We start from the raw sequence: 12,833 nt of genomic DNA on the forward strand, positions 1-12,833 counted from the left end.
GTAGGTAATTCAGTAGATCGAAAAAGTATCTCTAGTTACTACTTCAATGTTGGGTCAGGGATGATATCCTAGTGCAACCAAAAGCAGAAATCATTTGCACTGAGTTCAACAGAAGCAGAATATATGGCAGCCAACTACGGCTACTTGCGAAGCCACATGGCTCAGAAAATTTCTTGTGAGCCTATTCAGGAAAAGGATGGAGGTGACCAAGGTTTACTGTGATAATCAAAGTTGCATCAAATTCTCTTAGAATCCATTATTTCATGATCGTTCGAAACATATAGATATCTGTTGTCACTTTATCATAGACTATGTTCAGCGTGGGGCAATACAGCTACAGTGTGTTCCCACAAGAGAGCAGATGGTCGATATACTCACAAAGGCTCTTGGAAGAGCTAAGTTTACTCAATTCAGAGAGCAGTTGGGTATGATTGAAAATCCGTTTCAATAGCATGCGTGGGATGCAATGTTGGGTGGCAGGACCAGCAGCAGCACAGATGCAGAGGGAGCTACAGTACAGATGTAGCATTGAAAATGGCAGTGTTAAAGCCAGCAGTGTAGTAGCAACAATAGCGCAATAGTTGATGGACATCATGTCAGGGATCAGTGGCGCAGAGACGATGCTTCAAAGTCAGAGCAGTATGTAAAGAGGCAGTGTATTGCTAGAGCACGTTCCTCGCTAACAGGGAGTGTTGATTTGGAGTAGCATCGGATGCGCTCTAAGCCTCAAATTTTGTAGGGAGGCTTGGGCACAGGTATTCCAAATAACTTAGAAAGCGTTTTGGGAAATTCCACCCAGAAGTGATTTTATTAAAATAATTAATATTTTTAATGGGGTTCCTAAGTCCAAACTTAATGAAATTAAAATATTAATGGGTATTAATCTAATCAGGTGTGAAACTTCTAGAAAGAACCATGGTTCAAGTCAAAATGATATGAGCCTTTGATTATGTTTTAATCTAGGTCGTTAATTGCTCAACGGGAAGATATAAGAAGGGACTTGAGGGTCATTTGGAAAATACACCAGGCAGATACTCAGTTGCCCAAGAGAAATTGATTTTCTCACTGGTCGAAGTTCGACAAGAGAAAATCGATTCAGGGGGAGAGTTATGGGTGGAGGAGAGACAAAGAGGGTTCAGCGTCAGTTAGGGTGACAGGGACGAAGACACAGAGCAACAAAAGGAACATTGTTGGGCAGATTGACACTGGGAGAGGCAGCATTTTCCTGAGTGACGCAGGCATTCCTTAGGCCAGTCCAAAGGCCAGAGAAATTGACGTTGGGCAAGCCAGAGAGACGCAGAGAGTAAAGGAACCTCTCTCTCGGGTCAGACACTTTTTCAGGAACATCTGTAAAATATTTCTCAGTTCTAACTGTTGGGTGAAATTTTGTACATGTTGATTTTTGCTGAAAAATAATAGAACCCTCATCTGCTACACTGGTTTTCCCGCTTTGCATTTTTCCAGGGACAATTGTCCAAAAATAACTGTCATTATGTTTGTATATGTGCCGACATTTTACTTAAATTTAATTTCTGCAATGTTTTAATTGTGAAGGCTGTAGTAGAATATGTTTCGATATTTGTCGTAAGAATACAGTAGATAACTCTGAAGTAATAAGTAGAAGTCATATTAATCACTACAGTAGGATTTCCATTTTAGAAATTTTCACAAGATGATTAGGAGAAATGCTCTCCAAGGGGTACCCACTTTTGGTGGGCAACAAGAACCTTATTAGGCTAGCGAATCCCCACCCTTATGTCTCCTAAGTGAATGGCGACATGACATATTTCTGGCGATTCACTGGCTTTTGGTGAACTCGCACTAGCACTGGAGAACTCAATCTGACCTTTGGAAGACTCACACTGCCTTCTGACAAATAACCTTGGCCTCCTCCTGTGGATACATCGAGAAATTCAGCCTCCGCCTAAAAGTGACAGCCTCATTGGGAATAACTTGTCCTCTTGTAGAAAATATTGATAGCAAGATTCTCGAGAAAATATTTCCTCAATCACTACCACTGAAACCCTCTTGGTGTCTCTCTAAAAATCATCCACTCGATGTTCTGTGTATTCTGATCTCCAAAGCTACCCATCGATCTCCTTTACAATCTCTCATTCACCACTGAATGGCCACATTTAGAATTTCACTTGATCTAATTGATGACTAAGATCATCTTAGAAACTTTCTACAAGCTTATAGAGGAAAATGGATTGTATCCCAATTAATATCAATTAATTATTCACTTTTCCTAAGTTAGACTTGTGAAATAATTAAAAGATCACTAATTGACTTAATTGAGGTATTTTTCCTAGGTGAACCTTAGGAAAAATCACATAGGCTTGGAGATAATTACCTTCTCTATTTCTCTAGCCTCAATAACACTTCTCGAGACTAGAAAACCTGTCCGAGATACAAAAACTAGAACTCCCTTTTAGTGAGGAAGGTGTTCTCCACTATACACAACTTATCCCTAAAGAGAACAAACTTTGCTTTACCTAATGCCTTCAACAAAATATCTGCAACCCGTTGATCTGTGGAACACACTGTAGTCGAATTAATCCACGCTATACACAATCTCTAATGAAATGATATCTAATGTCGATGTGCTTCGACTTGTCATGAAACACTAGATTCTCAAATAGCTTGATGCAACTCCGATTATCAATGTAGATATTGGTCATCTCTATGCTATGACCGAATAGTGCCACTAGCACCTTCTGAAGCCATATAGTTGTTGATTTCGAGTAGCATCAGAGGTGTTCTAAGCCTTAACTTTTGCAGGGAGGCTTGGGCACAGGTATTCCAAAGAACCTAGAAAGCGTATTGGGAATTTCGAAGTAAATACATCTGCAGCCTTCACTTAATTTACATATATGTGGAAACAAAAACCTGAGCAAGAAAGAACAATGCAACACATAGGACACAGTGATTTTTGGACAAATAGTCCCTAGAAAAACCTAATGCGTGAAAACCGGTGCAGCAGTTTTGAGGGTTTTATTATTATGTAGTAGCAAAATCTAAATACATCATTGAATACCGCACAGGGTTATTCAGTTACAGAGAGAAATATTGGCAAAAGCTTTGTGAGTTTACCTCACACAATTATTGAGAAATCCTGGCTGATCTAGCCCCAAAACTTACTACCTCCCAGCTTTTCTGGTTGCCTCTGTGTTGTCTCTATGCAATGCCTGCGTTAAGCTCTCTGGATGCTGTGTCACTCTTTTGGCTGATCGATATGCTTCCCAGGGTATTCGATTTTTGCCTCCCGGTCTCACACCCCGACTCCCAGCTTCTGAAAATCAAATTCCTCTACATAATTCAGACTTCTCTCTCCCTCTGCGTTGGTTTTGCATGGCCCTTCTGCCTGTGCGTCAGCCTTTGCGTGGAAGCTTCTAGATCACTCACTGTGTTTCTCTACTGATGTATCTCCGACTGAGAATCTCTCTCTCTGGACATTGCGATCCCTGCCCCTCAACTGCAAAATATTTTCTCAATTGATTTTTCCTCCTGATAACTTCTCACTTCAGAAAATCAATTTTCTCCATCTCTCTGTATGTTTTCCAAATAACCTTCAAGCCCCTTCTTATATCTTCTTGTTGGACAACCAACGACCTAGATTAACTCCTAATCAAAGGCCCGGATCGTCTTGGTTTGATCCGTGGCTTTTTCTAGAAGTTTCACCCCTCATTAGATTAATACCCATTAGTATTTTAATTTTCCTAAGTCTAAATTTAAGAACCCCATTAAAAATATTAATTATTTTAATAAAATCATTTGGAAAACACAGAGAGATTGAGAAAATCGATTTTCTAAGGTGAGAAGTTCTCAGGAGGAAAATCAATTGAGGAGATATTGTAGCAAAGGGGCAGTGAGAATCCGGGAGAAGGAATTTCTGGAGAGTAAAATCATTACTCTCTCTCTATTGAAAATTTGATATAATGATAATAATAATTGATCAAAGGGTTTTCCCCATCTCAGGGTTTTTCTGTGGCATTCACCAAACACTGGTGTTCTCTTGTCTTGACTTGTCTTATGCATTTATTGTTTATGTTCTTTCTACAAATATTGTCAATGTGATTAATGGTTAATGTGATTGTTATTGGTAATTAAGTGGAAATTGTCATTGGGCTGATAAAAAGACATTGAAGTAATTGTTGCAAGCATAGAACACAACATTGTTATCTAAAATTAACATGGTTTCAGAGCCCAAGTTAGGATAAAGCCTAAACAAGAGGGAAAAGAAATCGATGTGAGATCTGTTGGAAAAGATTATTAGACAAGTCTCCATGGCCTCTACATCTTACTTCAATACTGAGGACAAGCTCAATGACAAATCTGACTATCATGCATGGAAGATGACTTTGGACCTGACTGTGGAGGAGCATGAAGTATTGGACTATGTGAAGGGAAAAATGGTGGAGCCTCCTTTAAATGCACCTATTGCTGCAAAAACGAAGTATAAAAAAGGTGAGGTCAAAGCAAAGAAAATTTTGATTGACTCTATTCAAAAGCATTTGGTTGCCTATATTTCTTACTTGAGAACTTTCTAAGGAAATATATGATAAGCTACTTGAGATGTTCAAAGTGAACAATGCAAGTCAAATCCTCTTTCTCAAGAACAAGTTGAAGAATATCAAGATTGATAAAGGGGATTTTATCCAATCCTACTTCATGAGAATAACTCAAATAAAAAATGAGCTACTATCTATTGGAGAAGTTATTGTTGACAGGGAGCTCACTTGCATTGCACTTGGAGGTCTTTCAAGACCATGGGATGTATTTACCACCACCATTCTCAAATCCTCATTCTCAAGAACAAGTTGAAGGATATCAAGATGGATAAAAGGGAGTTTATCCAATCCTACTTCATGAGAATAACTCAAATCAAGAATGACCTACTATCTATTGGAGAAGTTATTGTTGATAGGGAGCTCACTCTCATTGCACTTGGAGGTCTTTCAAGACCATGGGATGTATTTACCACCACCATTCTCAACAACGACATGATACCTGGTTTTGATGAGTTATTGGCTAGGTGCACTCAAGAGGAGACAAGGATGATGGAGAGAGATAAGTCCTCCAATGGAAATGAACCTATTGCCTTCTCCACTCATGCGAAAAGGAAGAATAATGTTGGTCCAAGAAGACAGAGTCAAGGATCTAAGAAGGGATTCAAAGAAGGAAGAAAAGGAAGGTGCTACAATTGCAATAGGTTCGGCCACTATGCTAAAGAGTGTCTTCACAAAAAGAATCCTCCAAGGGATGATGACAACAACAACAATTTCAAAGGTAATGGAAATCAAAAGAACAACAGGTTCAACAACAAAGGAAAGAGGAATGCTCTTGTTGCTCAAAATGAAAATGGTCGACCTCCCAAAAGAACAAGAAATTCCAAGTAATGATAAAAGTAATGTTGTAGAAAAACAAGATGACTTATATCTTATTTCTGCTCTATCTATTGTCTCTCCTCCGGATACTTTGAATCATTGGTTGATTGATAGTGAATCCTCAAGGCACTTCACCGGATACAAGAGGTCGTCTCAAATTTGGTTGAGAAGAAGACTAATCTATAGGTATACTTGGAGATAATGTGACCTACCCCATGAAAGGGGCAGGGATTGTCACTCTTCACTTGAATCAAGGTCAAATTATTCATCTACAAGATGTGTTGTATGTCCCTGATTTGAAGAAAAACCTAGTAACTATTTTTGCGATGGAAGACAAAGGCTTCAAGGTAGCATTCATTGATGGAAAGGTACGTATTTGGCAAAAAAACCCTAAAGATGCATTTACTCTTGGATTTAGGGTTGATGGTCTATATCAAGTTGGTGGAAGCCCTTTGGGAGCTTTAGCGAGTGATACTTCTCTTCAATGTGAATTATGGCATCAAAGATTTTCCCACTTACATTACAAAGCCTTGCATGGGGTAAGGAAGATGGTGACAAGGATGCCCAACTTTAATATAAACCATGAATGAGTTTGTCAGGGTTGTGCAACTGAGAAATATACAAAAGGACTATTCCTTTCTAGTGAAAGCAAGATCACTGATATTCTTCAATTGGTCCATTCTCACCTATCTGGTGCCTTGCCCGTAACCTCATTGGGAGGATACACATATTATGCAATCTTTTTTGATGACTTCTCATGCAAAACATGGATTTATTTCTAGAAGAGGAAGGATGAATTGTTCAAATAGTTCCATTCTCTCAAGGCACTGGTGGAAAATCAAACAAGGAAGAAGATCAAGACGTTGAGGACCGACAATGAAATCAAATATGAATCAAATGAATTCAATCACTTTTGCATAGAGGAAGTCTTCACTGGTAAGAAACCTAATGTTTCTCATTTTAGACTCTTTGGTTGTCCGGTATACTTTCATGTGCCTAAAGAGAAAAGGAATAAGTTGAAATCTTTTGGGAAAAAAGGTATATTCGTTGGCTACAGAGAAAATATAAAAGCATATAGAATCTATGTACCTGGTCAAAGAGATGTGGAAGTAAGTTGTTATGTCACCTTTGATGAAGACACTGCCCTTGGGAAAGGCGGAGATCTCGCCATCTCAAGGAAGGGCGATGATGATGCTACGAAAAACAAGATGAACCTCCAACGGATGAGCCTATGCCCGATGTTGATAGACAGATGAATCCTATTGATCCACTACTTGGTGGTCCCTCTAAGTCAAGCAAACAGCCACTATGGCTCAAAGACACTCTCGAAGATGTTGAAGGAAAGATTGCTCCAAGAGGGACATTTCACTAAAGTAAGAAGCCGAACAGGTATCAAGGGTACTTGGATGCAATGAGTATTATTGTTCAAGTTGAACCTTGCATGTTTGAAGAAGTCGTAAAGCACCAATTATGGAAAGATGTTGGGGGCGTGGTGCCTAGACCTAAGGACAAGTATGTGGTCACCTCTAAATGGATTACAAAATTAAACATGGAGCTGATGGAAGTGCTGAAAAATATAAGGCCAAGTTCGTAGCTCATGGCTTCTCTCAAAAGGAAAGAGTGGACTATGACGAAATATTTGCACCAGTTGCTTGATATACCACTATTTGATTTATTATTGCTCTTGATGCCAACCAAGGTTGGAGCCTACATTAGATGGACGTCAAGGCTGCCTTCTTACATGGTTCTCTTAAGGAGGAAGTCTACTTGGAACAATCTCGGGGATTTGAAGTACAAGATTGAATGACACATGTATGCAGGTTGAAGAAAGCCCTCTATGGGTTGAAGCAAGCCCCTAGGGCTTGGTATGAAAGGATTGACCATTATCTTATGAAGTTGGGATTTAGAAGGAGCTATGTTGATCCTAATCTATACTTCAAGGGTGAAAATGGCATGCCTCTTATTTTGGTCCTTTAAGTTGATGATTTCTTTCAAACAAGTGCAGACACCCTCATTTATCAATGCAAGAGGGAGTTGACTTTCGAGTTCAAGATGAAGGACCAGGACTGATGCATTACTTCCTAGGCTTAGAGATCTGGCAAAAACCAAGTGAGATTTTCCTTTCTCAAGGAAAATACATTGTAAAGTTGCTAGAGAGATGTGAGATGGTGGAATGCGAGTCTATGTCTACTCCGATGGAACTCAACTTCAAGAAGTTATGTGGAAATGTTGTTGGGCCCAAATTGGCAAACCCTTCTGAGTATAGATAACTTGTGGGAGCCCTAATTTTCTTGGTAAATTCGCATTCAAAAATATGTTCCGTTGTAAATACTTTGAGTCAATTTATGGTTGAGCCTCATCACATACATTGGGTTGCTACAAAGAATCTCTTGAAATATCTTCGTGGTACTATCAACTATGGACTGCGATACATTGCCAATGTTGACTGGGCTAGAAGTGTGGTGGATAGAAAGAGCACATCAGGATGTTGTTTCTCTTTGGGATCTGCTTCAATTTCATGGATGTGTAGGAAGCATAAATCTATTGCTCTAAGCACCGTTGAGGCCAAATATCTTGCTGCTAATATGGCCTGTTGTGAAGTCGTTTGGTTGAGGAAACTCTTTAGTGAGCTATTTGAGCACATGCTAGATACCATTGTTATCTATTGCGATAATCAGAGTGGGATTCACCTTTCAGAGAATCTCGTGTTCCATGACCGCTCCAAGCATATTGATATCAAGTACCACTTTATCTGAGATATGGTTCAACGGGGAGCAATAAGGCTTCAACACATCAAGACTGATGAGCAAATATCTGAAATCCTCACAAAGCCCCTGGAGAAGGTCAAGTTCTTAACCTTCCAAGAGAGACTTGGAGTTGTGGAAAGACCCTTCCATGAGGATCCCGCTTAAGTTAGACAGTGAGCTCTGGGAGCTCCTGAGGGCCTAGGGTACTTCTTGGAGCTATGAGTAACCATAGGGTGAGTGGTTCACCTTCCCCTATAGGTACGTTGTGTACAGGGTCAGTGGTTCACCTTCCCTTGTGACATCCCATGATGATATATGAGAGCATAGAGTAAGTAGTTCACCTTCGCCTATAGTTGATGATATATGCATAGGATGGGTGGTTCACCTTCTCCTATGGCATATGAGCAAGATGAGTGTTTCACCTTCTCCTACAGGCCCCAGCGTACATCTTACCCATGTAGTCTGAGATTCTTAGAAAGTACCTCTCATTTGGCCAATGAGTTGGGAAAAGAGGATGGGGGCCATATCACTACAGATGGACGCGTTGTGTATTGTCGTACCCCTTATGTCTAGGATGCATGATGTTCAACAACTTGATCTGGGTTCAAGTCTGATTAGGGTTCTACCCCTAGTTATGTGCACTGACTTTTGTCAGTGGAGAGCGGCTAGGTCTTGTGACTCACTCTCGATCGATTTTTCTTCATTATGTATATTAGTGTTCAACAGAGTTGAGACGAGATGCAGAGATGTTACATGATGAAAAGATGGCATCATGATTGATGGTTAGATATTGGTAGGTGGAATTCTCCCTAGTTGAGAGGGAGTGTTAAAATTGACAACTAGGACCAAATTCCACTTTGGACAACTTATTTGATGGATATAATTATTGCATTGAATTCCTCTTTTCGAGAGGAACAAAATCGACCTAAAGATCACTAAATCTGGGCAAGGAGAAATATGTTTTTGAGGTCAAACCCACACATGCAAATTGACAAGGTCGGCGACACCATCATGTAGGCTCATGGAGCCCAACTGACATTTTTTTTACCTTCAACGATTTGTATAAATAAGGATAACCTCAAACCTCATTTGGCACCTCATCAACTCACACATCCTTCTCTCCTCATCTAATTGGTTCGTACACCTATTGGGCAACTGCTCTTTTTCACACATGGCAAAAAGGAGGTCAAATTTCATATTTTTTGTCGGGTTTGACCAGCGTTGACTTTGACTTTTTGGGAAACTTTTGACTTCAATTTTCTAGGAAAATCTGTCTCAGCAAACCGCATTTATTGGCACAAAAACCAAGGTGGTCTGGGCACTTTGACCTACATTGACCGCAGGGTTGACTTCAGTTGGCCGAATTTCACTACAAATTTGTACACTGTTTTAGGCCGACTTTGACCAACAAGAGAGGTTGAGTTCCTCTCTCCTTTGACTGAGCTATTTTGGGGAAGCTTGACCAAACTTTGACTGATGTTGACTTTTTGGTTAGGGCTGATTTGACTGCTGTCCACTGAGGGCAGAATTACAAATTTGACAGCACTGTTTTGAATAGTGATTTGGCAAGTCAATTTTGACTTTCACTTTGTATTAGTGTACTCTTTCTCTCTATGGAATATTTGATATAATAATAAGAAGAATTGATCAAAGGGTTTTCCACGTCTTAGGGTTTTTCCCTTGCATTTGTCAAACACTGGTGTTCCCCTGGCTTGTTTTTTGCATTTATTATTTATGTTCTATCTACAGTTACTGTCAATGTGATTAATGGTTAATGTAATTGCTATTAGTAATTAAGTGCAAATTGTCATTGGGCTGATAAAAAGACATTGAAGTAATTGTTGCAAGCATAGAACATACCATTGTTATCTAAAATTAACAGTATTGTTACCTATCAATAGTCATAACAGTTTGGACCTTATATTGGATAATAAGATCCATTTATGGTTCAATGATGCTACTACTGAAATTTATATTAATACTCATACATTACCCGTCTCATTAGTTTCATCATCATGGCAAACTAGAAAGTAACCATAAAAGCAGATATAGCAAGGAATTGATTGGTAAGAATTCGGAAATAGTTGTCAAGACAATATTTTACTCTTTTGCATGGGCCATTTGAATATTCAACACCTGGACCAGTTCAGCTTCTGCTGACAGCGATCATCAATACCGACTATCGTTATCATGGTTCCAGACATATCAAAGACAGATTTTGAGGGTGCTGATTCTGATAATATGTTATGATTAATTGATTAAAACAAATACAAATGATCAGAGCACCGTAACATTACATCTAAATCTCGCATTAGATGGAACATAGTCAACACAAGTATCTCTTGTCGATCTTCATAACATGTGCAAGAATGTAGAATACATGGAATAGGGTACGTGAACAATGTGTCACAACCATGCTCATTCAAACATGAATTATAGTCGTAACCATGCTACTTTGTAAGTTTCCAATAAATGTTCTTGTGTTAGATTCAATCTATATACATCAAACAGGGGTTTCTCACCCGAATCCTTTCCACCATAGATGAGCAGTTAAATGCAAGTACCAGGGTATGTTCTTCTGATTAAATAAATCATACAAAGATCTAAGGAACTTTACAATAGAAAATATATTACAAAACATTGGCACAGAGCCTTTGTTATTAAGTTCTTTCATGTAAGCACCAAATCATATCCATGACATCTAATGATTGCACAAGGTCACTCCCTGCATATTTATAGAAAAGAGCCGTTCTAGTGAAATAAAAGTAAATGAATATTATTAGCTAAAACCTTCAAGGATGGAATCCATGCAACTAAGACAATTGAGAAGCCAAATGAAACTGGCTGGATCTGGAAAGAATTGTGATCGAAGAAAATACTTCTTCTGGCAAAACGAGATGACACGCAAAATAATCTTTTATAGCCATTACACAGAGATACTGTGACTTCATGAGCTGAAACATCACCAGCAACGACCTCAACCTGTTATCCCTGTGAAAGATTATTAGAGCGTCTTTTTGCTTCACTATAAAGAATCACCCCACATACTGTGAGTGTATAGCCAAGCATCCCTGTAACAGATACAGGGTTCCTGAAAAGTATGATAGAAACAACCACTGCCACTGCTCCCTTTGCATTCCCTAGAACCTGAAAAATAAAGTTGACAGGAGATATTGTAAAGAATCAATGACTTTCTACAATGTAAATTATCTCAATTTTTATTTCAAGCAAATATCATCCGTCTACAGCTCTTACCAACAAAAGCCTAGAATAAAGTTTCCAGTTCTGGCAGCCACACCTAGATTCTGCCTATAATTAAAATTTCAAAAATTTGTAAAATAAACTGACTGGTGATTAATGGAGTGAAATTTGAACCAAATGAACATGTACGAACTGCCATTTTAAATTTGACTCTAGAATAAATCACATATCAATTTTAGTAGATCTCTAAAGGAGAAGGAACTAGAAAATATGATGGCTTTCGTATTGAATTTAAAGACGTGCAATGTAGAAATTAAGTTAATAGAACTGTTTTGAACTCTAAGCTCAAAAACTGGGTGTTGCTAATGCAATTGGTGTTTTTGGGAAAGAATCAAATGAGAACGCGGTTTTGTTTTATTAGTAACCAAACAGATAGCATGGCTCCCCAACTGTTGGTCACGGTTTCCAATCTTGCCGACTCCACCATTCTGATACAAGGTAATGCACATTATCTAATTTGTGGAACCTGACATTGCTCATAAAACCTAATTGAAACGATGATTTCCCTCTGGTAGTCCATATTTCGGCCAATTTTCTCAGGCAGAGGCTACAGAGTTTCAGTTGGGGAAAGTAACAAGCTCTAAGAGTCAAAGCATAAGCAACTGCCTCCGATATGATTGAATTGAGGTGTCTTCATACCCTGCCAATAAAAAGAATTCAGAAAAACTGTTTTTTTTCGTTTTTTTGTTTTTGTTTTGTTTTTTTGTTTTTTTTTTCTGGAAAATCGTGGCACACATGCACACTGACCTAACTCGTGGTATCTTTTTTCTTTTTTTTTTTCTGGAAAATCGTGGCACACATGCACGCTGACCTAACTCGTGGTATCTTTCCTTTCAGGTCTAAATTGTGGTAATAATGGATGGCAGAGTGCTTTTTCACATGAAATATCGTCCAGTAATTATATTACAATGTCAGAGTTTAAGTTTCTACAGAGATTGGATTGACAAAGTTTTTGTCATGCTGAAAACATCCTGCCGGAGAAAATATTGCCCAGTGTATGGGCATCATCGGGAAAATATCAGCAAAATTAAATACAAAACCATGAAGAAAAGAGTCCAAAAGAATCGCTGTTATGCGACTGTGTCTGTGGCCCATCCATATTTAAGATTTTCGCACGATAATATTGTGATATTCAGAGAAAATTGAGATATTTTTAGCACGGAAAATATTGTGAAATATCACCCGATAAATATCTTTTCCTCGAAATATAGCGAAATCTTGCAAGGTCTTGTGATATTTTCACAATGTTCGCGATCCTCGTTTTTGTCACACGCAAGGGCACCAGCTACACATGTTAATATTCTATCATTTATTACTGGATGAGTTAGTTGTCCGCCACTTCTGTGATGATTCCTGAGGCGGAAAAGGTCGTCCAAGTTGGCACAATTAAGAAAGGCTAAGTACATATTGGAACCAAGTCACACAAACTCAAAATTCC

The 12,833-nt window shown here is 38.8% G+C and overlaps 1 protein-coding gene across 1 annotated transcript in view; it reads right to left on the reverse strand.

Moving 5' to 3' along the window:
* Positions 1 to 10,684: 10,684 nt before the first annotated feature.
* Positions 10,685 to 12,833, reverse strand: part of LOC149264970 (putative sugar phosphate/phosphate translocator At3g11320) — a 53,341-nt gene continuing 51,192 nt past the window's right edge. The window contains exon 4 of the mRNA XM_089429045.1: positions 10,685 to 11,281. Within this exon, the coding sequence (XP_089285171.1) occupies positions 11,120 to 11,281 (162 nt within the window). The 3' untranslated portion in view covers positions 10,685 to 11,119. The remainder of the gene's footprint in view (positions 11,282 to 12,833) is intronic.

This window comes from Pinus tabuliformis, chromosome 6 (genome assembly GCF_031772625.1).
Source record: "Pinus tabuliformis cultivar Carrire ecotype Pingquan chromosome 6, CPIR1, whole genome shotgun sequence".
Taxonomy (NCBI): domain Eukaryota; kingdom Viridiplantae; phylum Streptophyta; class Pinopsida; order Pinales; family Pinaceae; genus Pinus; species Pinus tabuliformis.